At 45.7% G+C, this 26468-nt stretch overlaps 3 protein-coding genes across 4 annotated transcripts; all 3 read right to left on the bottom strand.

Moving 5' to 3' along the window:
- Window positions 1-322: 322 nt before the first annotated feature.
- On the bottom strand, window positions 323-6563 carry LOC133266463 (lymphocyte antigen 6E-like). The gene is made up of 3 exons (XM_061447629.1): window positions 6512-6563; window positions 2200-2319; window positions 323-822 (listed from the first exon to the last, which is right to left on the bottom strand). Exons 1-3 carry the CDS (start codon window positions 6561-6563, stop codon window positions 611-613), a joined length of 384 nt encoding a protein of 127 aa, XP_061303613.1. The 3' UTR covers window positions 323-610.
- Window positions 6564-11392: 4829 nt separating this feature from the next.
- Window positions 11393-17841, bottom strand: LOC133266285 (lymphocyte antigen 6E-like). Of its 2 annotated transcripts, XM_061447517.1 has the most exons (4): window positions 17410-17841; window positions 13739-13858; window positions 12315-12562; window positions 11393-11700 (listed from the first exon to the last, which is right to left on the bottom strand). In XM_061447517.1, the coding sequence occupies exons 1-3, from the start codon at window positions 17459-17461 to the stop codon at window positions 12354-12356; spliced, it is 381 nt and encodes a 126-aa protein (XP_061303501.1). In that variant the 5' UTR covers window positions 17462-17841; the 3' UTR covers window positions 11393-11700; window positions 12315-12353. The 2 variants fall into 2 exon arrangements, with proteins under 2 accessions (XP_061303501.1, XP_061303500.1); XM_061447516.1 differs by lacking the exon at window positions 11393-11700 and having other exon boundaries at window positions 11929-12562; window positions 17410-17839.
- A 3679-nt stretch (window positions 17842-21520) lies between these two features.
- LOC133266450 (lymphocyte antigen 6E-like) lies at window positions 21521-25638 on the bottom strand. The gene is made up of 3 exons (XM_061447597.1): window positions 25431-25638; window positions 22857-22976; window positions 21521-22003 (listed from the first exon to the last, which is right to left on the bottom strand). Exons 1-3 carry the CDS (start codon window positions 25480-25482, stop codon window positions 21795-21797), a joined length of 381 nt encoding a protein of 126 aa, XP_061303581.1. The 5' UTR covers window positions 25483-25638; the 3' UTR covers window positions 21521-21794.
- Window positions 25639-26468: the final 830 nt, after the last annotated feature.

Below are 26468 nucleotides of genomic sequence, written 5' to 3'. Positions count from 1 at the left end.
TCATACCCTGCTGCTGCCTTTTCCTCTCTCTCAGCCACGTCTGCTGCTCTCTGCCTTTTCCCTAAGCTCAGCCAACACATTGGAGCTGGGTGATAAAGGATGCTCATTGCAAAATGAGAGCAAAGAGCCAGTGGAGCCAGAAATTGCTCCCCACTGGGGCTGAAGGAATGTCAAAACTACTACCAGGAATAAGCTTCACCTTACTTGGTTTTGACCTGCTTGACTGATGTGTGATAGCCAACTGACTGTGAACAGAAGATACGGAAGTGCTGACATAACTGTTGAGCTATTACCCGTGTTTCAGGCAGGTTGGGTTGTTATTCCTTACAGTGCTTTGAAACCTTAAGAGACAAAAATATGTCTTAGAGCATCTTTTCAGAGCTGTAACGATTTAAAGCCCAAACATGCCAAGAGGTCTGTCTTTTCTCCGTTTCCTTCGGTGACTTGAATGTCTGAGGACACTTAGGATTCAAGCAGGCTTAGGAAATCAATGGGAGTTCAGCACCCAACTTGTTTAGATTCTCTCAAAGCACAACTCTTTGATAGCAGCAGTTATCCCAGAGCAACACGCTTTTATTTCAGCCAACAAAGCCATCACGGAGAGTTTTTCCTAATCCATCACAGTCCACATGTAAGCGATACTGGCTAGGGCACCTAGGGACATCACTCCATAGCTGCTTTGCATGCTGCTGACTCCATTTACATTGCATAATGGCTTCTCACAGCAAGAAACCCTCTGATAGTGTGGGGTTTGCTGCTGGCTTGTTGCAGGACACGTTGGAGAACACATCTTAGAGATGACGTATTTAGGCTTGTTGGGCTCTAATGCAGAAGAGAAGGGTGAAAAAAAGAAAGGGTAGAATGTAAGAATCATGGTTAAATGTTTCCATGGCTAAATCTGCATTGGTGAATAAAGGAAGGATAGACACAAGTCCCCAAGGCAAATATATCCTCTGCTCAGGACTAGCAACAGCCTGGCCATGTCTACATTGCTGCAGCATGATGCTGGTTTCCCTGGGCTCCATGTTTCATGTGTCTCCGTAGTGGATGCATGAATGGGTGGCTTTTAGTTCAAGTTGCCTGAAGTGATGCTTGTGCTGGGTTTCTGACTTCTAAGATGGTTCTTCTTCAGCATAAAACCAGGGGAAATGTACTGCATGATCTGAGATTTGTCCTGAGAGCACATGGAGGTCTTTGAGGGTGCAGAGCCCAAAGGAGAGATCTGAAGGATTTTACATGGCAGAGAGTCAGCCATGGTGCAGTTTACATAGAATCATGGAATGGTTTGGGTTAAAAGAGACCTTAAAGCTCATCCAGTTCCAACCCCTGCCACGGGCAGGGACACCTTCCATAGAGCAGGGTGCTCCAAGCCCCTGTGTCCAACCTGGCCTTGAACACTGCCAGGGATGGCGCAGCCACAGCTTCTCTGGGCACCCTGTGCCAGTGCCTCAGCACCCTCACAGGGAAAAGCTTCTGCCTAAGAGCTCATCTCAGTCTCCCCTCTGGCAGGTTAAAGCCATTCCCCTTGTCCTGTCCCTCCATCCCTTGTCCAAAGCACCTCTCCAGGTTTCCTGCAGCCCCTTGAGCCACTGGAGCTGCTCTCAGGTCTCCCCTTCAGGAGCCTTCTCTTCTCCAGGCTGAACCAGCCCAGCTCTCTCAGCCTGGCTTCAGAGCAGAGCTGCTTCAGACTCCTGAGCATCCTTATGGCCCTCTTCTTTTGCTCAAACTTCTTTGGAAACAACCCTGAGAATGCATATTGCCATGGCAACCTTGGATGACATGATTTAGTGCCAGGTACCCCTGCCCATGGCAGGGGATTGGAACTGGATGACCTTAAGGTTCCTTCCAACCCTGACTATTCTATGATTCAATGATTCTATGGTCAGGGTCAGCAGAAAGCTGGGAGGAAGCTAACAATGAAGCAGTGCACAGACCCCCAGGCTTGAGTTCACTCCGTTCCTGCTATGTATCTTCCATTTCCCCAACTTCTGGTAATGACATCAAACATAATGGCACTGCAGTGACTCTAATAGTGAGCAGCAAGGTGGATGGTTCCTAACTGTTGGTGCTCATGGGCTATTGTTTCAGTATGTGGCCAAGGCTGGGCTATTGTTTCCATATGTGGCCAAGACTGGGATGACAGCCCATTCCTAGGACTGTTCTTCCACAGCACAAACAAGGCAGTGTTCAGTAATGTACCTGTTCCAATGTTGTTCCGGATAGTCACGCAGTATTTGTCTTCCTTTGAGCACATGGAAATGGTCAAACAGTCCTTGTTGGACTCCTGTTCTTGGCACACATAGCACATAAATGAGTAAGCTAGGAGAAAAAAATAACAGAGAAAAGGCACATTGCATGGTTTAGGACCCACAATCCCTACAATCTAGATATCTTCATTTTTCTTGTTATAGACTGATGAATGCTTGTGTGTGAATGACCAGTGACTTTCTTTATCCCTTGACCTGTGGCAGCAGTTAAATCCCTCTCTGTCTCGTATGTCTCAGACTGCGAAGTGTTATCGATCTGTTTGCAACCTCTAGCAGCAGTAGATGTGAGTGGAATTGAAGGACTTGGGGTCTTTTATGATGGAGATTGTTACTGCAACAGCATCTCTGTCCTAAGGGCTCTGCCACGTGAATTGCTAACTACTACTCAGTTGCTTCTCCTTTACAAACTTAGGCAGGGTTTGCTAGGGAGAACTTGAGGATACCTGGAACATTTCAATGTGGATAATGCCCAGTGTCCTACTTGTCTTTCATTTGGCTCAGAGATTACTGTCACGTATCTTTTCTTGTGGTTGAACGCCACTACCTGAACTGGCCTAACCTCGGTCCTAGGAAGTCTGCTGAGAGTAGTCAGATGCTTCGCTGAACTTCTGCATACTACTGTGAGATAGAAAATAAATGGGAAGTCTTAACCAAAAGGATGGTTTAACTGGTAAATAGAGGTTTGCTGAGACAATTCATACATCTGCAATAAAGACAATGAAGGGCAGCAGCCATGAGTTGTCTTTCCTGTCAAGAATGTATATACTTTCCCTCAAATCCAGAAGGTGGTAGGACAGACCTCTGTAAAGCAGTGATAAAAAGGAAGAAGAGCAAAAACGCAGTCTGGATGAGAAACCACACGACAGCGTCTGCAGAACACTCCCCAGCAAGGCAGATTTAAAGGTTTTATGGTGGTGGTTTGATTCTGAGCTTGCGAAATCACCGAGAGCAAAAGCATGTGTTTGTGTGTGTGGGAGAGGGGCTGAGTTACTGTAAGAACACAGATGTTTTTGGAAAGGGAAGCAAACACAGTGCTGAATGCTTGCTAAATTCCTGGTAAGTCTGGGGAGAGTCTGCCAGTATGGAAAGGGCAGAAAGCAACTAGAGGACACCTTCCTGTCTGCGCAGTTTTGCCTGATAAGAAGTTGGCAGTAAGGAAGTTGAATCTTCATGTACAGAATAGAGGAGATGCAGCGTTTTGCCAAAACTTGAATGACATTGTTATGATCAAGCCCAGGAAACAAGAAAGTGAAAATAAATACAACAGAATGGGGGCAAAGCCAGACATGAAAACACCCTCACAGGGTATTTCACAATGGTTATTGGTCCAACCAGCTGAAGCAATGCAACTCGTAAAGTTCTCCAGAGCTCTGCTTGGGCTCAGGTTTGTATAGTGTCATCACTTAGTGAGAGTAGGGATGGGATAGAGGATGCACATAGAATCATAGAATAGTTAGGGCTGGGCCACAAGGGTGATCAGGGGCTGGAGCACCTCCCATATGGAGACAGGCTGAGAACACTGGGGCTGTTGAGCCTGGAGAAGAGAAGCTGCGTGGAGACCTCAGAGCAGCTTCCAGGGTATGAAGGGGGCTACAAGGATGCTGGAGAGGGACTCTTCATCAGGGACTGGAGTGATAGGACAAGGGGTGATGGGTTCAGACTGAAACAGGGGAAGTTCGGATTGGATATAAGGAAGTTCTTTACTGTGAGGGTGCTGAGGCACTGGCACAGATTGCCCAAAGAAGTAGTAAGTGCTTCATCCTTGGCAGTGTACATCATATTTTCAGATGATGCTGCAGCCAAAATAGCTGAAAACAGACTGCAAGTAGAGTTCTAAGTGATTTCGACAGATTGATGCAATAAAAGAAGGAAAAAAAAGAATGGATTCAGTTCAACAAAAAGAAATATTTTGCAATACGATAAAAGTGAGCCACTTAAATGTCAGATGACGAACAACTGTTTGAGTTGGAAGTAAGGACTGTGGTGTAAACAGCAGGAGTCAACCCTGTCACACTGCAGCGATGAAAACAAACGTCACCCAAGAGAACATGAGCAGCAATGTCATGTGCAAGATATGCAAAGTGGCCTTTCCACCCTGGGAAGGCCTCGGCTGGAACGCTGGTGACCAAATCTGTACGTAGCACTTCAAAAACTATGCGAAGCATTTGGAGAGAGACCAGAGGAGAGGGAGGAGAAACGGTCGGTGATCATGAAAATGTGACCTCGTAGAAAAGGTTGGAAATGTTTAGTTTGCTTATTAAAAGTGATAAAATGCACACAAGCAAAATAAGCTGCAAAGAAGAAAGTAACTAGAAGAAAGTGTTCTACATATCCTATGGTGAAAACGCTGCACTGGACAAAAAGAGATGTTAAGATATTAATTTTCTAAAAGATGAGTCTGAGCACTTCCAGGCTGTGGAATCTTTGTTGAAAACTTCCAAGGACACTTTAGACAAAGATCTGCCTGATTTGGTCCAGCATTGAAGCAGGGAAAAGGATTAAGACCTTTTAAGGCTTCTTCTGGATATAATATAACCATAGAATTAACCAGGTTGGATAATAACTTTACGATCATCAAGCCCAATCATTACCCCAGGACTGACAAGACCACCACTAAACCATATCACTGAGGGCCTCATCTACATGGTAATGGTGAATTCCTGGATGCAAATGGCAACAGATCCTCTTTGGGAGGCTGAGAGACCAACAGTTTTGATCCAAAATTACTTATTAGGGTCTTATCAGGGATCCCAGATACATGAGAAGGATCAAATAACCGTTATCTCCAAGTTTTCCTTTGTCCCTATGCTAGGCCAGATAGCTGCGATCTCTTAATCTTGACTATGGAAGCCTTGATATTAGAATTACCAGCTTTCTGTGATCTAGACTGAGCTGTAGAAAGGTGCCCAGTAAAACACTGCCCTTAAGTCCATTTGGAAGCTGATACCAACATAAAATGTAATCAGCCCACTATAGCAACAAGGTATCCTGCCATGAATAATGGGTTCAAACTGAAGCAGGGAAAGTTCAGGTTAGATCTAAGGCAGAAGTTCTTTGCTGTGAGGGTGCTGAGGCGCTGGCACAGGGTGCCCAAAGAAGTGGTAAATGCTCCATCCCTGGCAGTGTTGAAGGCCAGGTTGGACAGAGCCTTGGGTGACATGGTCTAGTGTGAGGTGTCCCTGCCCATGGCAGGGGGTTGGAACTGGGTGATCTTAAGGTCCTTTCCAACCCAAACCATTCTATGATTCTATGAATCTATGTGCTACCAGAGTCTTGGATCTCTATTAGCTTTCTACTTAAACCTGGGTAACACTGGGGTCGTTGCCTTTGAAGATGACTCTCTTCTGTCCATGTTGTGTCACTGCATCCAGGAATTACAGGCACAAAATCATTTCCTTTTTTGAGAACTGAATACTTTTCCCACCCCAAAACTGGCCGAAGCCTCTGATCTTCCAGACGTGCTGCAGAACCATCTGTCCATAAAATGTAGGAGTAGGGGGTTGATACATCAGAAAGCAAGAATTAATTAGATGCCTCTTTCTCAACCCCTGCTAGATATGTATCATGGTTTCTGGGATACCATCAGGTGTGGGGGAAATATTGGCAATCTGGTCATGATTCCTATGTGCAAGTAGCGATGTAGCAACACACACGGATCAGTCCCAGAAGGAGGACAACATTCTGAGTAGCTCGGACTTCCCTTTGGGAGAAGGATGCCTTTAACATGACATATGCATAGAAAAGCAATTTCACCTCTGCCTCTGATTTCATCTATAAGAATTCTCACTGTTGTGTTTCCTAAGAAGCAAGGCACATGGCAAACCACATGGAGGAAGTAGCAGTACAGAAAATTCTGTACAATAATACTATATTCAATACTCAAAACCTGACATGGATAAATAAATCTGTAAGTAAATCCATAAGTAAATCTATGTTATCCTTTCTGACACTTCCAGCTTGCACCATTTGGGAAGATCCCATAGACTATATGGATTTAACCTGGCATCTGGTGCTGTACCATTAGTGCTCTTTCACTCAGTACTACCTGCTGCAAAGAAGAATTAGTCTATCAAGTTCTTTTAGTTCTGAAGCTAATCATCAAGGTGCAAAAGGAAGCTGATGACAGCATGGCTGTAATGATGCAATACTGCAAAGTTGGGGACAGCTCACTAAATTTCTGCCGCATTAAACCCTTTCACCGTCTATAACCCTTATCTGAACTAGTAGCAACATGAGAGGCTCACCTTGCTCCACACACAGGACAGCAGCCAGCAAGGTGACAAGAGTAGTCTTCATCTCCACCAGATCCTCTCAGCTGGACTGGGAAGATGTTTGGAGGGCAGGTTATATACCTTTTGAATGGCAGCAGTCTTACAGGTTCCAGATGGCTCACAGGTGGACATGAAATCAACCCAAGGGTGTGTAATATGTATGTGGGAGTTCATGCTGGTGCCCATGGAACCTTGGGGAAAAGTCCCTTTAGCAGCTCATTTCTTGCTTTGCCGGTTGTATCAGTGATGGGAAATGAGGATCTGCTCTCTTCTCTTCCAAGCTTCTTCCTTTCCTTCCTTCCAGAAGAAGCAGCAGCTGCTCTGATGAAATAGCAGAGCCCGGAGGCATGGGAAGATAGTCCTAGCAGTGCATTTTCCTTATCCCTTTGGATAGACAGCATGGGATGTAGCAGGATCTATACCATTCATTTGCTTTCATTATTCCATGGCACCAGAAGCTCAGACTTAACAGGCCTACATTGGTTTACCCGCAATGAAATCAATGTTGTTTACACTAAGAGATATTAGCTAATGGTTAGTTAAACAGATTTCCCTCAAATGTTAATGTTGATCCTCAATTCTTTCTGTTTTTCCATTACTTGTAGTTGATCCCTCTGCTTGCTCTTCTCCTGGTTATAATTCTCAAATACCCTAAATAACTTTTATTTGATGAAGTTTTGCCTCTATTTCAGGGATCCTTTAGTGACTCTGCTTTCCTCCATACCCAGTGGTTTCTGGAAATCACCCCTCCATTTACAATACCAACCATTGGCCTCCTGGAATTGCTTTTCCACTTGGAAGAAAAGCCATCTCTCAAACTGTCTCCTTTTCAATCTCTCCTCTTAAGTCAGTCCTTTTTATTCTATTCTTCTGTGTTGCTCTCCTCTGGATTTCTTGCAATCTCTTTCTGACAGTCTTGGAAATAGACCTTAACACAAGATGCATCTTGTAAGCCCTTGAGCTGACATCTCAATGGGGCTTCTTCCAAAGTGAGATTAGTCCTGGACAGCAGGTAGAGGAATGTGTAAAAGCAAAATACGCCAAACCCTCTCTTTTGCTGGTAATTACGGAATAACTTCACAGGAACTTCCCTAGAATTAGCCATCAGTAGGGTATTTTGGTCTGCTTCTAATATGAATCACTCCAACACTGGATGATTTCCTTATCCATGTGAGTCTTGACACTTTATCAGGCCCTCCTTAATCTGCTCCTAGAATGACATCACCAGGTGGTAAATTCCAGAGTTGTTCAAGCTCGATGTCAAAATAGACATCGAATCATAGAATGGTTTGGGTTGGAAAGGACCTTAAGATCGTCCAGTTCCAATCCCCTGCCGTGGGCAGGGATGCCTCAAACATCCCTGCTCTTGTGTTCGGGAGTTTCTGTGGTCAGCAGGGGATGAGCTGGTGCTGATCTTCTGCTTCACAGAAGGCAATCCAGTTTACTGCCCAAGTGTCTTATAAACAGGTTGCTCTTCATAATTAGTAGGTGTGTTTTCTTGCTGGTATTTGGCAATGAGGATAAAAGGAAGCAACCATCTTCTTTCTTGTGACCCTATTAATTATCCCATAGACTTCTGTTATGTATGTTCCTTTTCCCTTCCTCCATGAATGAAAGAGTGCTCTAATTATTGCCATATCCCCCCTCATGTTGACTTTGCCAACATCTGTTTGTTCTTGCATTAACCTTCATGCAATAGGATGTTGGCTCAGTGCAAGTCAGCTTTGAAAGAGGGGTGAGGCTAAAATATCCTCAGCACTGCAACAAACGTGTTGAGGAGAGAAGTTTGAGTAGAAATAAAGCTTTTCTGTGTCAAAATGATCAGAGGGCTGGAGCAGCTCTGCTCTGGAGCCAGGCTGAGAGAGCTGGGCTGGGTCAGCTTGGAGAAGAGAAGGCTCCTGAAGGGGAGACCTGAGAGCAGCTCCAGTGCCCAAAGGGGCTACAGGAAACCTGGAGAGGGGCTTGGGACAAGGGATGGAGGGACAGGCCAAGGGGAATGGCTTTAACCTGCCAGAGGGGAGACTGAGATGAGCTCTTAGGCAGAAGCTCTTCCCTGTGAGGGTGCTGAGGCGCTGGCACAGGGTGCCCAGAGAAGCTGTGGCTGCCCCATCCCTGGCAGTGTTCAAGGGCAGGTTGGACAAAGGGGCTTGGAGCACCCTGCTCTAGTGGAAGGTGTCCCTGACCATGGCAGGGGGTTGGGACTGGGTGATGTTTAAGGTCCCTTCCAAGCCAAACCATTCAATGATTCCATGAAGTCATTATTTGGGGGCTGTCCCCAGGACATTAATATCTTTGTTAGTACCTGGATGCACTAACGCTGGAACATGACCTCTTCCCAGTATCTGGAGAGGGGTAATTTTGCAGCGCAATGACTGGGTCGCAGCGATTCCTTCTTTCTCAAGAGGACAGATTATGAAACTCAAAAGCAGACAGAGGTAACACATAGCAGCCAGTGTGGGGGGAGCTGCCCAGCATCACAGCCTTCAGCCTGGAGGAGCCCTTGGAGCAGGGGACACCAATTGGGAAGTGTGGTTGGACTTGATGGTCTTAAAGGTCTTTTCCTACCTAATCGATGATACAATTCAAATTAAGATTGAGAACGACTGCAGAATAGCCAAGGAAGCTGAGCCTGAGTCGTCTCTGAAGAGCAACCTCATTGCTACTCATTTGTGGAAACTAGAATGAGACCCAAACTGGATCCATGAGGTGTCTGTATGACACCAGAGCACCAGTTAATTTTGAGGAAGGGATGCTTTTGTCACTTTCCATGGATTACAAAAGCTTTCTAGACCCAGCAAACATCTTGCTTTGACCTTTTGCATTCATGTTGTCTCTTGCTTTGTCATTGAATCACTGGGTGTTAATCAGATCTGTGCAAATAAGGGAAGAGAAAGGGAAAAGGTTTCATGTTGTGAGGGAAAAGACAGCCAAATTATTCAAGGAGAGCAGAAGGTCCTTCAGAATCAATGGGGATAAAGCCTTGAGTGAGGGAAAAGAAAAGCCAAAGTTCTACCACCTCCTAGAGGTGCCTTATGTAGACAGAGAAAGGGCTGCTTGGCTGGTTCAGGTCCTGGTGCAGTGACTCAGAGCACTGAAAACCAAGCTCTTAGATAACCCTCACAGAGAGATCCAGCCACCTCCCAGGAGCAATCCCAACTGTTTGAATGAGATGCTCATTTTCCTCCATAAACCACAGATGTCTCTGCAGGGCAGCTCGACATTGCCATGCATGGAACATGCAACCATGGGAGCGAGCAGATACTGAACCCTGGGAGGAGGGATGTGGAATTAGGCAGCAGCATCTGTGTGGGAGATGTCACATCAGGGTTTCTCAGGGAGGCTGGCAGAGATGAGTCTCTTCTTACACAACACCCATTGCCAAGGAAGGGTTTATGGGTTTAGGACCTCCTGTGCCTCAGGGCAACTGATGCTTTTATGTAAGGGTCCTTATCTTGAGATGCAGGTCAGTATTGCACATAAACATGCACGGGTTGTGTTGCTGGGCAATAGGGAATGCAAAACCTATGGGATCAGGAAGAAACCAGGCTGGGGCCCATGGATTGAGCTGCTCCCTTAGGGATAGAACTCTTGGCTTTCCAGCTTTGTTCCTAAGTTAGTGTAACAGCCATAAGGAGAACACTTTCCGCAGCAGAAGCAGGCTCTACCACATGCCTTCATCTCCTTTGCCCACACATTTTAATACCTTCCTTCACATGCCAGGTTCCCTCCCAGCCCAAAACAGAGGCACCTGCCAAGCGCAGGTAGCACAAGACATGACCTTTTAAACCTAGATGGTAAGAGCAGGTCTATATTCACAAGCTCAGCAGGACAAGACCTGGACACATTCCTGTGTAACATTATCTAGGTGTTCCTGCTCCGGCAGGAGGATTGGACTAGATGATCTTTCGAGGTCCCTTCCAATCTCTAACATACTGTGATACTGTGAAGACCTGTGGCAGTACTAGCCCCAACTCTCCTTTGCCCACCAGCATTGTCCCTAAGACATCCTAAATCCATGGATAACTACGCCTGAAGCCTGTTTCAAATAGTTCAGTTGTTTCCATGTTATGATTTGGGTACAGGGCACAATACAGCCATCCAAGCCCACAGAACAGTTCTTGGCTCATTCAAGGTGTTTAAATCCGTGTGTGACTTGAATATCTCTAAATCTGGCAGGAGAGGGAGAAAACTGGACTGGGCAGAAGACTGGAGCCGGCTCAGCTGGGCCATGGCAGAGCAATAGCAACCATGGGGACAACAGAGAGTCTCATGGCTAAAGATCGAGCTCTGGCTCTCATGACTGAAATTCTTGGCCAACCTCACAGTTGCACCAAGGAGAAATAAATGAACTGAGGCTCTAGTGGGAAAATAGAGGTTGGAGGTGAAGCCCAGACTAAGGCTGGATAACAGAGCCAAAGAGGAAGGCTGGGAGAGAGAAAAGAGCCAGGGAATGCACAGCTGGGGTTGAACTGGATGCGAGTAAGGGTGGATAAGCAGGATAAGAGCAGGTCGATGTGAGCTGAAGCCATGAGACCACAAGAGATTGGGCTGTTTCTGAGTGGTGTTCCTCTGCTCTCAGCAAATACCCAGCAGGGTGAGCAATGCATGTATCTGCTCTCCCTGTGCAATGAGGCTATAGAGAGAAAAGCAGTTGGGTGAGCTGCACCCAGCTAATTACCCTAGGAGATCTTTGCTGGGGTATAGGAGAGCTTCTTCAGCTCAGGAGAAAGCTTTTCAGCCTCCTGTGACTCACTCGGAAGGGTTTGAATGAGCAAATCTCTCATTCCTAAGATTATCCATAAGGAAGGTCAATGCAGGGCAATGATTTCCTTCAATATTAACCACGCTGAGCGCTTGATTTGCAGACACAAAAGATTTATTTCCATTGTTAATATTTTGTTATAAATGAAGCTGGAATTTCCAGATTCCGCAGTAGAAACCATCTGTCTTTTCTGATGGTTTTCCTTTAAGCACCATGCAGGATACTTCTTCCCTTTCAAGATAATCCATAATGCTTATAAAGCAATTTCCACTGGAAGATCTCCAAAAGAAGACTTAATGCTCAAGATGCCTTCACGTTGGGACCCACCTTGTCCCCCTCTGTTTGCCTGCTGGAGAGCTCAACAGCCATTTCCTTTCAGCCTGCTGACCCAGAAGAGAAACTGAGAGCAAGTTAAATAGAATAGAACTGGAGTCACAAAAATGACATTTCTCCTAATGCAAGGGAAAAGAATAATCTGGGGAGAGGCTTCCTGAAGTGAATGCAAAGCAATTGCAATGTATTTCAGCATCATATCAATTCCACTTGCAGACTAACTCCTCTGCTTCTGTTGCTACCATGGATGCATCCAGCCGCTACACCCGATGTACCGTACCACACAGTCACACAATAGAATAAAATAACACTTTATTGTGCTCAGCTTCTGTTTAGCAACTGTAATATTAAAGGCTTCCGCAGAGCAAAATGGTACAGAAAATAGTATAAAGGGAAAAAATGGCACAAAAGAATGGCAGGGATAAAATGAAGGGGAAAAAATGCATGGAGCTATAAAGGCCAATAGTAGGAGAGATGGTGACTATATAATGCCCTTCTGTATACACAGGGCTCCACATCATGCCTTTCCCTTCCAAACACCATTTTGAGGTAGGGCTGTGCTCTTATGCACTGTTATCAGAGCATGGAAAGAGCAAAACTATTTGCTGATGGGATGTGACATTCCAGGTAGGAGAAACAGGGCAGCATTCAGACTGTACAGATGAGAGCTTGGTCCCTTACAACGCAGGGCCAAGCAACCTTTATCTCCCTCTAACCTCTTTAAAAACCCATCCGGAGAATGCAGGCGAGACTGGCCAAGACACCCAGTGCTATCATGGTGTAGCTGGTTTTCACACTGCTGGCACCACTGATGTTGCACAAGGAGGTCTTACAGCAGCTGGTGGCAACACCAGCTATGCCGATATTCAGGTCAATTGTTGGGCAAAAGGCAGAGCATCTCTTGGTGATACGCTGGTTACGGTCACTGCCTGAAGGGGAGAGAGGAAACAAGAAGAAAAGTTGGGGGGGGTGTTATAATATGTATTTTAAATATATTTTATATATTTTTTACAGATTTCAATGATAGACTGGCTGTACGATATCCAGTGGGGAATAAGCTCTTCGAGTTCATTTTCTCTTGGGCTTTATCACACTGCTTCATTAATTGTATATATGTGACCTATGGAGAACATCTCCAGGCCTTACAACTCCTCTGCTGTTTTCAGTGCCAGCGGAGTGCAGCCTAGAGCAAGAATTTATAGAATCATAGGATCATGGAATGGTTTGTGTTGGAAGGGACCTTAAAGCTCATCCAGTTCCAGCCCCTGCCAGGGGCAGGGACACCTTCCACTAGAGCAGGGTGCTCCAAGCCCCTGTGTCCAACCTGGCCTTGAACACTGCCAGGGATGGGGCAGCCACAGCTTCTCCGAGCACCCTGTGCCAGCGCCTCAGCACCCTCACAGGGAAGAACTTCTCTATCTCTAACTTGAACATCCCCTGGTTCACTTTGAACCCATCACCCCTTGTCCTATCACTGCAGTCCCTGATGAAGAGTCCCTCTCCAGCATCCTTGTAGCCCCCTTCACACAGTGGAAGCTGCTCTGAGGTCCTTATGCAGATTTCTCTTCTCTGAGATCTAATTTGGAGATCTAATGCATTTGTGCAGTGCAATATCACAAGACGTCACCGTTACCATGCCTTGGGATTGCTCCTTCCACAGTACCTGGCCCTTTCCAATTCCACCTTCTCATAAGCATATATTTGAGCTTGGAGATGAGACTGGAGGTTTTGTACAGAGAAATCCTGTCTCTTCCAGTCTCTCCCTTTCCTGAGTGTGTTTAAGCATCAGTATTGTTATGACATACTGCAACAGAGATTGGCTATGCTGAGTTCCCACTGACTGCAAGATTTGCTCGCTGTGTGCTATGATCCTTATTAGTCCACAGAATCCCTGATTGGTTTGGATTGGGAGGGACCTTAAAGCTCATCCAGTTCCAACCCCCTGCCATGAGCAGGGACACCTTCCACTAGAGCAGCTTGCTCCAAGCCCCATCCAGCATCACCTTGAAGACTTCCACCACACCTCATGGTGGGAGAAGGCTCTGCATTCAGCCTAACCTGAACCCCATCCTGTCATCGGTACCTTGGAAAAGCTCCACACTCACCCATTCCCGTGGTAGAATAGGTTGTGAGACAGTACTTCTCATGGTCAGAGCATGTGGTCGTACTGAGACAGTGCAGGTTGGAAGGTGCATCCTTGCAGGAGAAACATGTCAAGGAGAAAGCTGCAAAAGAAACACACAAAGCCCATCAACCACATCTAGAAATATCCATAGGAGCGCAAAACCGGTGCTGCTGGTGCAGATGGAGGATGTCGAGCCCAGTGGCCCCAGGCAGACAACCTCCTGGGTGTGCAAAACTTGGCCCTAAATCACTAGAAGCTCAGATGCCTGGCACTGATGTGGTTTGCTCGTTTAGTAGCCCTCCAGGGATCTTCCTTCTGGATACTTATTGAGTCTCCCTTGCATCCATTTAAATGGACGGCACCCCCAGTGGGCTTTTGGAAAGCACACCCCAATCTACAACCACTCGCAGCAGGAAGCTCTTGTGGGTTCTTTCCAACCTGTTCCTCCAAGCCTCAGTCACTGGCTACTCATTTTTGTATGGAACCAGTAGATTCCTGTCCATATCCTTTCACATCCTCTTCAAGTCATCAACTCTGCACATCCTTTCTCAGAGCACACAGACCATGCCCCCCACAATGTAGTGACCTAAACCTGCTTCTCTGCGTTAGGTGTGAAGATGGATGGTTCCATTTATCCAGCTCATTTTCAGAGCTCTCCTCTGGAAGACAGGGCTCAGCAAACCTCTCCCTGAAACAGATCCCTCTTTACAGCCATCCATGGGCGATGACTGCCTGACACAACAAAATGTGTACATCTCTAACGCTGCATCTGCAGAGTGCCGTGCCAATAGGAATGAATGGAAACAGCCTGCACTCCAGTAAGCTAAAGCAGTCATTCATAGCAAATTGATCCTTGGGGAAGGTTTCTTTGCATGATAAGGGGAATTTCCTACTCCTCTGTTTATCAGGAGCAAACACTCCTGCAGTAATGTCACCCACTGGGGAGCAGACTCATGTTCTCATTTCCAGGATATCTCTATCTATGGACAATTAAGCCCCATCTTATTCTTGTACCAGCTCTGTTCTTTCACTTTGCCATACTTGATCTTCATCTCCCTCACTCTTCTTCTCCTTTGTCTGATCTTTTTTGCCATCTTTTCAATGCAATAATTTGCCATCATTAGTGCTTTTGCCAGCGATGTCCCAACCTCATTGCTGTCCCTGTTTGACCTTAGACAAGCTCAGCTGGCCCAAACAGGCTCTGCCCTGCTTAGCTTCCTGCCAGTGCAGACCTGTCCCTAGGTCAGACTGTGACCTGAGTATGACACAAAAATGCTTTTTAGGGTGCTATTCACCCTTCTCTGTGTGTCTTCTCTCCCCATTCCATCTAACAAACAGCCCCTTCTCCCTTTCCATGGCCACCCAGCACTGGCCTTCATATTCCTCTTGCGGTCCATAGTCCTCAGAGCTCCTAACCTCCCTCTGTTGTCTCTCTCAGGACACAGAGACCAGGCAACTGGGCTTGCAGTGGCTCAGATCCTATCTCCCTCTGTTCCCGTGCTCAACACCCTAATGATTTCAACAGCCTCAGATCTGGCAGTCTGCTCTCACTGATTTAATACCAAGACCATTGTAATTTGGTTCCTACCTTGGTCATTTCCATCTCCATAACCTCTCAACTGTCCTGCCTGGCTCTGGTATTCAATGTTGTTCTGATAGTACAGGCTATATTTATATGTATTTTAAAGTCTGGGACCCTCCTTTACACCATCTGCACACAAACTTGTGTGGTTTCATTCTCATTCCTTTTGCAAACTCCGCATAAGAACATTCCTGTTTCACCCTGCTGGGACCCACCCAGAATAACCATGCACCAGAGCAGAGTCCCCAAACTGGGTTTTCCAGACATGCAGCTCATTTTATTCCTTAATTAATGCAGCTTCTTTAATCAAGCCTATTCCAAGAACTTCCTTAATCTGTGCAGGAAACAGTGGCGCTTGTTGCATGCCCAAGTCCTGTTTCATCCCAACCTCCCAAAGATGCTGATTTCAGAGCCCAGATGCCCTGGGACCCTTCAAGCCAGGAAAGGGGGCACGCTCTCTGTAGGGGTGATTTTGCCAACCTCTCTCTGTGCACAAGAAATTCCTGACTCACCGTTTACTACAGAGGACTCTGGATGTGTATGGATGTATATGGATGTATATGGAAGTATATGTATATGTTAAGAGATGAAGTCAGATGATAGGACAATTTTGCTCATTTTACTGAAAATGACTCTGATTTTATTGCATCTATTGAGATATCTGTTTCAATAAGGACTGAGTGGGGAAGGGAACAGCATGTCCCACTCAGGATGGTTAAACCAGACTGCCTCCGGGTATCTATCTCCTCTCTGTACCTAGCAAGACCTCTGCTCTCACTGAATAAGAACATTCCTCAAGGAAGATCTTCATGTGAATAATTCAAGCCAAATAACTTCAACTTGTAAAGCATTAACAAGTGCCAGCACATGTAGGATTTACACCGTTAAAATCAGCCAGGTTCAGGATTAATTGGAACAGTAACCAGCCTTCTGGCTACATTGCACAGCAACGTGGTGCTGCGAATGTGCTCATTTCCACTGACTCCTTTGCTAAGTTTGCTGCCTCATTACGTGATCTCTTCAAAATACCTGATTATAGTTGATGATAAGCTGCAGGAAAAGAATCCTTTTATTGCCCTCGACTTTCTCAGCCCCATTGATCACGATGATTTAGCACATGCCAAGTTTAAAGCCTGTGAAGTCCCACAGTAAGAACATTTACAGCCTTAAATTAAGTGCGAGCCTCAGTGTTCTATTAAACCAGGACCAGAATGATCAGTAATGTGCAGGTAAAACCCTGCAGCAGAGCCTGACAAAAAGCCAGCTTGCAACAAGGCAAAAGCTCCCCTAGCTTAGGGCATTAAGCGGATATTCCATATCCTCTGGAATAACCATAGGGATATTCGTGGCTGCATCCTCTATTCCTTGCCTGACCCACAGCCCAGGGCAAACAGGGCATCTCCTAGAGGCACAGGCAGCGGTCTTTGGCAGACCCCAATCATGTAAAGCTAAAGTGCAGGTTCCCAGTGCATCCTGATTTATGGAACAGAACTTCACAACTCACACAGAGTTATAAAGCAGGTGTGCTTTAAAAAACACAGCTATCAGAATGAGAATGGGAAATCTCCATCCCAGACCTGGGATCAACACTGGCAAAGTTGCACCACGAAGTAACAAGCTGCAAGAAAGAGATGGGAGACAGAATTGCATCTTCTTATGGCACAACCATCTCTACCAGATTAGGTAATGATGGTTTGCTCTTGCAACCAAACAAGCAAGTGAAAATATGTCAAATCTGCAGCTTTATGGTATATATTGTTCATTCCTTGTTATATTTCTCAACTAACCCACCTTGTCATGGAGCTGCACTAAGGAATCTCAGCTGCCTTCTCTGAGCCACTCCAAGGGGAATGAGGGGAGGTGGATACCTCACTCCCAACTTCAGCTCCTCAGCATCCTTCCAACTTCTGATGGGGATATATCCCCTGGCTTTTTACCCATTCTTATTATCTAAAGCATAATAATCCTTCAGCTTTGCCATTCACACTGCAAAATCCCCTCATCATCCTGCAATATCAAAGACGTGATCTGGGGATCTCACTAATGCAAAGAAATCCTTGGAGACTCACCACTCTCGGTGCACAGGGTTATGACAAGCACGACAAGAAGAGAAGTCTTCATCCTTTATAGGTGTCGCAGCCTCCAAAACAAGCAGGTCTCACGCAAAGCAGGTTTTATACCTCTGCAGTGCTTGCTTTGATGCGGGGATAATAAATATAGGGTTGCTGTGTCAGATGATGGATAATTGAGAGGAGCGTGTCAGCACTTGTATGTGGAAGTATGTAAATCTGAACAGGCAAATGCTCTCCCCCCTTGTTTTTTCCCTACTTGTTTCACAATGCAGCTTGTTCATCTGATGCTAACTATGCACCAGTTTCTAATTCTGGAGAAGTGGAGGAAAAGCAAAGCACAGAAACAAAACAGTGTCCACGTGAGAAGAGGAATGTTTCCCTTTCCAGGCCTGCCTGGGTCTCAAAGCAAGCTGCATCCGGAAGGATCCTATCGTCACACGCTGTTTTAGTTCATATGGAAATGGATTGAATTTGAAATTGGGATTGAAACAGCTACCGAATGTCTCCCAGGATTGTCAACACAGCTAGATCAGAAGAGAGTATTCTACTGCTTCTCATAGGGGAACAGGCATCACTTTCTATGGATATTTTAAGAAAGCAATTCAAAATCGTAAATGTTCCTGTTAAAACATTGGATATTTTATGGATATATTCCCATATGAGGGAAAATGTTTTCTTATTAGAAAATCATTTGCCTGAGCAAGGAAAATGACCACTTCAATTAAAAAATAGAAATAACAAAATAACACCCACTCCCATCATATTGAACAAGCTGGGATTTCTATCTCACAAATTACGAAGAAAGAAATGTCAGGGACAAGAACCCAAACCAGTTAAAGCATGGAGAATGAAGGGTTAGAATCATAGAATCATGGAATGGTTTGGGTTGGAAAGGACTTTAAGATCATCCAGTTCCAACACCCTGCCATGGGCAGGGACGTCTCACAGGAGACCATGTCACCTAAGGCTCTGTCCAACCTGGCCTTGAACACTGCCAGGAATGGAGCATTTACCACTTCTTGGGTTTCTGAGTTGCCTGGCAAGGATCTGAACTCATTAAGTCTTCAGAGAAAGAAGTTATAGCCAAAACCATGTGAAATGCCAAATAGGAACATTCCACTGGATTTCCACACGGTGCTCTTTATTCCTCCTTTTTTATCTTGTTTCATCCTATCTCTCTGCATAAAACCAGAATCTTTCCCATTTTCTCCTGGTTGCTCTTGCTTTTTCCTCCCACCATTGCCTTTCTGCTATCTGACTGTGGGGACGGAGGAACAGTCCCAGAAATGGTCCATCTGGATCCCTTTCACATGACACTCATAGCTGCAGGAGCAACCTGAATGCCCCAAACCTCTGCCAGGGACTCTGCCCCATGCTGCTCTCCATCTGTTTCATTTCCCTTTCTTTTTAGCCTCAAAGTTGCTCACATTTCCGTCTCCCATTCAATATTTTGGCCTCCACCTACAGTCATTATCTCATCCATAAGGCATGTTAGTTCTTGAGGTGATTAAGTCTTTCCAACACCTCTAAATTGGATGCATAAATACTGTTCGTATGGAGAACCTGCATGACTAAGGTGAGGAAATTTGTGCTTTCTCAATAGGTAGAGCATGAAACTCAGTTGGAACAGAGGTGGCAATTAACCAAGAAAGCTCAAAGGAGGGGCGTTGTTTGGCTTTGAAAGGCCAAAGCCTTTGTAAGGCACCAAGCAGGAGGAAAACAGAAGCTGGCACCTTCCATGCAATGCAACCCTCTCTTGCTTGTGTAATGTTTTGTTTTCCCCTCTCCAGAAGAGATTTCATGAGTCTTTATTAGTAAATCATCTTTTATTGCCTGCTACTTGAGGTACTAACAGGAAAGGGGGCTCTAGTGACACGGCGATGCCATTCTGCAGCCGTTGCACTGCAGAGGCAGCCCACATTCAGCTTTATTTCAGCCAACAGCATCCATTAACAGGTACAGAAATAGCAGCTCAGCCAGGCACTTGGGTTTTTTTTCCCTCCTCCCTCGTAGTCTCATCCAAGCAAAACCTAAAATATCTCTTGCCTCCTGCAAGCTGCTGAGATTTGGAGATGACAAGGCTCTATTTCTTAAAGGAGTTATTGCAGGATTTCTGACAGTTGAGATTTTCCATTACATGGTCCTGCACTCTTCCAGCTGGTCCCATGTGCCCCTCTGATAAAGTTATCTTCATCCCTCACCGGTGCCTGGTAAGAGAAACCTAAAAGAACACATAGGGTGGAAAGGATGCAGATGATTGGGACATTAAAGGGACTGAGGAAATAGAAGATAATATCAGGGTTTACAAGTATTTGGAAGTTACGAACGTCAGGAAGATTTGGGAAAGAGTAACAGGGGATTTAAGTGGAGGTGGAGAGTGTGGTGTAAAGATTTAATTCCTTGACACTCGCTGAGTGGAGAAGGAAGGGGAGTGTTTTACTCGTCTTGCTCTAACCCTGGCTGAAATTGTCATGTGAGAAGGGCAGATGATTTCTTTTGGTGTAAATATGTCATTTTCAAGCTGAATTTGAACAGTAATTATGAAAATCAGGGGGGTTTACTAAATGTGGATTTTCAGGTTGGCTAAATGCTTTGGGAATCATTTCAGAAATTGTTCTGATTAACAAATAAGAAAAAAAAAGGGAAAAGTGATTAAAAGTTAAGTGCAAAAAAAACCCCAAGTTTCTGCTGGTCCTTCAGAACAGAAATAGAATCACAGAATGGTTTAGGTTGCAAAGGACCTGAAGATCATCCAGCTCCAGCCCCCTACCATGGGCAGGGACACCTCACACTAGACCATGTCACCCAAGGCTCTGTCCAACCTGGCCTTGAATACTGCCAGGGATGGAGCATTCACCACATCTATAACACTACCATTCTTCAGTTAGCCCATTTTGTATTTAAATAAATACCAGAATACCGTTCTTACCAGAAATTAAATCTTTATAGGATGATTAAACCTAACAGCATCTTCACAGCCTTTGGCCAGTGCTACCGTTTATCCCCATTGCATAGAAGCACATGTGCTTTGAAGCCCGTCCTGAAAACTGATGGAGCAGGATTCCTCCTCAAATCCAGCTGGGCTGCAAATGTGAGGTGCCACTTCCATACAAGCCCTCCCAAAATGAAGAGCTGCACTTTAAGCTGCTCGATTAGGAATTACTCACCATCCATTTCCAAGTGTGCATGTATTTTGCCCATCTTACCTATAGGTTTGTTCCAAGAGCTGCAGGGGATCTCCACCCCGAGAGTTGCAGGGGATCTCCACCCCACGTCCTCCATCCCCAAGCTTAGAAAGACACCAGTGACAGAGGAATCATAGATTCAGAGAGCACCAGGTTGGAAGGGACCTCAAGGATCATCTGCGGCAACCTGTCTAGGCAAAGCATGACCTAGACTAGATGGCCCAGGACCTTGTCCAGATGAATCTAACAATGTCCAATGTTGGGGAGTCCATCACTTCCCTGGAGACATTATTCCAGTGACTGATAGTTCTCATTGTGATAAAATAAGGAAGGGAAGGAGCAGATAAGCCATCTACCTCTGCCAGGCTCTTTCAGCCCATTTTCCCTGTCCCTGTAGGGAAGTCATAAGCAATCACTCAGACAGTAACGCATTCTCCAAGCACAGTTCCTCTTTCCATGAGGACAGATTCCAGCAGCACCATCCTCATCTGAACTTGCACACCTCCAGCATGTTGGGGTGGGACTTTTACCTCTTTTAGACACCAAAATCACCCACCCATCCGAGAACTTTGCAGCACAGCCAGGAGCACACCCAATACCTGCCAAACCCCCAGTCCCGTGTGTTAGCAGTTACAAAACAATTCTTGCCGTTGCTTGCAATGGGAACAACACAATCATCTTTGACATTTCCAGATTGACAGCTTCATTCCTTAGCACTGAGTGATCGGGCAGAACATCTGGCTTTATGGAGTATCTGCCTTGAGCTGCTGGGTGCAACGGAGCCAAATGAGAAAGGCAGCCAGGAGAGGACTCCCAGGTGCTAAAAAGAAGAATTGAACGTGAAGTAGAGATTCAGACAAGAGCCCTTTCTGGTAGAGCTGTTTTCTCGGGCTGATCTTAGTGTGGATATAGCAAACACACTCTAGAATAACATAAATCTTTATTTTGCCTGGCGATTGTCACACACATGCTATCAAAAGAGCATTCCCAGGGAAAATCAGTATAAAACAACGTATGATAGCGAGGGGAAAACAGGAGCTACACTGCTGTGCCATTTCTGTGGATGGAATCTGAAGCAGTGCCTTGGAATAAGCAAGGTAGCATAGACCCTGTGGGAGACACTTGACAGAGGATGTTGGTTGGTACCGGGGAATACCTTGTAGGTTCTTGGGTTGCCACATCTTCTCCCACCCCTTATCACAATCCTGCCTTGATGACACAGATCAAACTAGCCACAGCTCCCAGCAACATCACGGCGTAGCTGATCTTGATGCTGTTGGCACCGCTGAAATTGCACAGGGAGGTACTACAGCATTTGGTGGAATAAGCTGCCACACCGAAGTTCACGTTTGTCTCAGGACAGTCTACAGAGCACTTCTTGGTGATGCGGTGTCCCATGTCCTTGCCTGGATGGGGAATAGGCAAGAAAGGAGAGCTGTGATTTAAGGTTCTTTAGCAAGAGCTGACCAGAGGATGATAGGAGGAGGTATATTGCACTATGCTTAATTGCAATGCTGTTAGTGCATGTGATGAGGGCTGGATGAGTATCCACACAGCCTGAATTAAATTCATGACACTAGAAACTCCTTGACAGAAATCCATACCCTGTTTCCTGTAGGACAGCAAAAAAATCCCTGCCAGGACATTTTTCCTTTTCTTTTGCTTTTCCTCCATGACAAAGCATGTGTTTGCAATAGGGTTTGCTCATGAAAATCTGTGTGCCACAGAGTGGTAAGAAATGGACCCCAGAGCATCAGTGAGGAATTCACTCACATGTTGTGATACTTCAGCCTCAGTGCTCCATTCTTTCCAACGAGACCAACTACTGCCCTAAAGAACTATTGCCCATCTGTCTCTGGAAGAACAATTTTGGAACTGCAAGCCATCCTGTTCCTGCTGTGTGGATAATTAAAGAAGAAGAAGAAGAATTGCTGATAACGCACCTGGGTCTTGAGCAAGCCAGGGAGTGTTTGTGTGCATTGGTGCAAGGTCGGGCTGGGAAACAGCCTGAGGAGTGATTGTTTATAGAATGGAATTTAGAGTGACTGAAGACAGTCACTGTGATGGATGTGGTCTCTGTTTGGCTTCATAGCTCAGACCCATATCTGTATGCTATGTCTTACCAAGCTGGAGTGAATAAAGTGGAACTAGTTGTGGAAGCACGGTGTGTGTGTGTGTGTATGTGTGTGTTTAGCCTCTTTCTTTACAGATGCCACAGACCAAGGAAACAAAAAGCCTTGACATGTTGCTGGTACTCACCAAAGCCAGCAGAGCTATATGTGGTTGTGCAGTATTTCTCATTGTCTTCACACTTGTAGGTTTTAAGACAGTTCCAGTTGGAGTGCTCGTTTTCACACGTGTAGCAAAACAGCGAGGAAACTGGAGACAAAGAATGCACATGGCACTTGTTAGTGGTTTCCAGCAACGTCCTCCTGGGAAGGAGGTGTCAAAAGCCATGTCCCTTCTTGGAAAATACAAGGTGAAAAGCATGTTACAAACAACTTTTTGTGACGAGTGAAATAAGACGTTGGTTTCGATTCGTGAAGCTGAAGAAGCCAAACGAACAGAGCAAGTTTTCTTTCTTTACTCAACGTTTGCAGTGATTAAAACTTGAAAACCCATTTTTCAGCCCGAGCAGCACTTCTTCCCTTCCTTCTCCCCTGGGTCCACGTTGACCTGGTTGAGAGCCAAGCTGCAAAAGCAGACCTGCCCTGCAAGGTCTAGTATGATTCTGACAAGGAGAGGATAGACACTGTTCTCAAGTAACAGCTTGGGTTTTGGTGTTATTCAGACAGCAAAACGCTGTAGAGACATGATCTAATTAAAGCCTATGACACCCCTGTGAGCTAAATCATTGAGCACAGAGCCACATTAAAGGGAGTTCCCTGGGAGAGATTGCTCTGGACAATAGAGAGATTATATTTCTACCAGTGCCTGGAAGGATGTGTTCTCAGTGATATTATTAGCAGGGCTGAGCCAGGCCTATTACAAAGCCAGAAGGAGGTAAGGCATGAGCAGCACTGAAGTGAATCGAGTCAAGCTTCCAAGCTAGGCAGTTGGCCATGCTGGAAGCACAGGCATGTGCCATCCTGTTCCCTGGATGTGGATTCACAATTGATGGGAGCTCTGTTCAGAGTCCCATGAAATGCTCCTTATTTCTGAGCAGGGGTGATAGATGCAGTTGAAGTGCTCTCAGGAAAACCTGTACCATTGTCATGAGCGGTGGAGAGCTCTAGGTTGATGGTGACCAAATTGCAAACCAAGGAGGATCCTCCTGAAATTATCCCTGTTTCAGTTCCTCTTGGTTTTCTCAATGCAGAAGCACTCTTATTTCTGCACAGACTAGCCCATTTTGGTTGAATTTGAACCTATTTTTAACACAGGAACTTCCCCCCCCCCCCGGAATTCTCCAAAGCGTAGCTGCTGTTGATTCAAATTCACCTCTGAAGTTGAACCTGCCCATACCACTTGGTTAGACAATTCCAGAAGCAGTTTTAAGTCATCTTAGGCTCAAACTACCCCAAGTAGGAGAAGAAAATGCCTCTCCTCTATGATATGGGGAGCTTGGGTGCCTTGGGTCCAGCTCAGATGCCTTGGGTGCACCTCTGAAGCCAGCTCTGGGTGCCTTAGCATATGACTGACCATCCTGCTCCGAAACCTACCCAGATGCTCTTTTCTAGTGCCAAGTATTGCAAGTGCACATGTTCTCTGCATCATCAGATAAAATCATCCTTGTTCCATCTTGTTTTTACCGTCTCTTTAACCATTCAACACTCGCTGTTTCTCCATCACATGGATAAATTAAACCTCTCACCTCTCCTCATGGTTCCCTAAACTGAGCTGTGAGCTACGTCCTTTCATAGCCCATGCCAGAGCTATCCCAGACACGCTGCCCAGCAAGAGTGATTGCATTTACAAACCCTGCGGTTCTCTCCGATCCGCTTTTCTGCCAAATCTCACAAAGTTCAAACCACTTCCTGCTGTAGAGGGAGCCGAGACCCCAGCATGTGAACAACAGCGACTGAAATGCACTCCTGATGCAAGGAAAATCCCTCCCAGTGAGGAAACAATAACAGCTTAAACCATTATAGATGTTACAAAGCCTTGTCTGCGTCTGGCCTCCACCCTCCATTAGCTCTAGTTTTGTGAAGGCAGCCAGGAATAGCTTTAACGGTGCAAAAAGGCTTGCAGTGCTCCTTGGGATTGTAAATACATGCACAGAGTCAATGTTTCTCAACTGGGTATTTCTACACTATGATCTAGTTATATCTGCATCTCCTTTTGAATGAGGAACGAGCTTTGAGGTTCCCATTGCAAACACCAGACACTTAGAAAAGCTCTTCAAACCTATGAACAAAGAGCTTTCAGGCTTCCAAATATCTGCCAACAGCCTGGCTTCTTAATTGCAATGTCACTGTGGGGAATAAAGTGCAATGCTGGCAGAGGATGCTGTGTCGATGCCAGCATTACCTTTATGAACAGCAACTCAAGTTTCATTCAGGAGCAAGAATAAAACCAAAGGCTCAAAACTGTGAGCCCAGCATAATTCCTAGTACAATCATTCAGTTGCCATGTCTGTCTTCAGATGTGAGTGGTCAGAGCTTGATATTTGAGGGTGTCAGAAACCGAAGCGGCGAGCTCATCTTCTGTGGTTATGGCTACATTAGCAGAACTCACCCAGAAGCTAACACTGAACCACACTAAATATCACTTCTGACACCAAAGAACTGTACTACTAACACCTCACCAAATGCAAGAAATGCTGTCCCTGTGTTATCCCTAACTCTTCTTCATCCTCTCCATCTAGGTCTTCCAGCCTCCACAGCTCCTTACCTTGCTCAGCACACAGGACTGCAGCCAGCAGGGCAATCAGAACAGCCTTCATGGTCGTTGTGCCCTCAGAGCCTGAACAATGTGGGATGGTGCACCACGGGATGGTTTTATACCAGGACCATGGTTACTCTAGCTTCCTTTGATTACAGTAATTTGAGGTTTGGGGAGTGACAGCACATGAGATGTGATCAGCAATGGGTGTGTTTGTGCGTAGGAACCTCTTACAAGACTCCAGATAGCTCTTTTCTTCCCCTACATTTAATTCAGATCCAATCTTTTTTTCATTCCAAGGCCTTCTCCTGCTGCCTATGTCTGCATTGCTGGTCTGGGGAGCAATTTATCTGATTCAAACATCAGAATCCCTTCTTATTTCATTGGGTTGAACTGCGAAACCTGAAGCAAAGCAGAGGGAGCTGTGCCAGGCTGGGCTGGCTCATTGCTTGCATAGCAGGCATCACCTGGCATCCTCCACCCTTTCTCTCTGCCATGATATAAGAGCTTCATAACTATGAGAAATGGGAGAGGAGGCAAAAAGGGTTTTTGCTGGATTGCCCACAATTATTCAGAATGACATGGTTTAGTGTGTGGTGTCCCTGCCCATGGCAGGGGGTTTGGAACTGGATGACCTTAAGGTCCTTTCCAAGCCAAACCAGTCTGTGATTTTATGATTCTATGATTATCTCACTTGTACTAAGGAAAGTGCTTTAAGTAGGAAACCAAATGGTATTGTTTCTGCAATGAAACAATATTTATGCCTGGAGACTGTCACTCAGAGGCTGCCATGGTCCAGGCAGGGGTATGGCCTGATGCTCTTGTTTTGTTCTGTTCCTCCATCCTCCAGAAGCATCCAGTGTTTCCAAGCGACAGTGTTTGTTGTTACCTGTAGACCAACACTGGACTCTGTCAGGTTTTTCCAGTCCCTTGTGACGTTTCCAGTCCTTCTGGGATCCCTTTCTGCTCCCACAACCACCTCTTGCCAAATGATTCAGGATGCAGCAGTATTCACATGGGAATGGCTGCAGGAGTTCCACTATGAAT

This window comes from Pezoporus flaviventris, unplaced genomic scaffold, assembly GCF_033815535.1.
Source record: "Pezoporus flaviventris isolate CSIRO_AGI_PZ_B2104156 unplaced genomic scaffold, CSIRO_AGI_Pfla_v1 ptg000007l, whole genome shotgun sequence".
Classification (NCBI taxonomy): Eukaryota; Metazoa; Chordata; class Aves; order Psittaciformes; family Psittacidae; genus Pezoporus; species Pezoporus flaviventris.
This window is presented reverse-complemented; position numbering and strand designations above follow the sequence as displayed.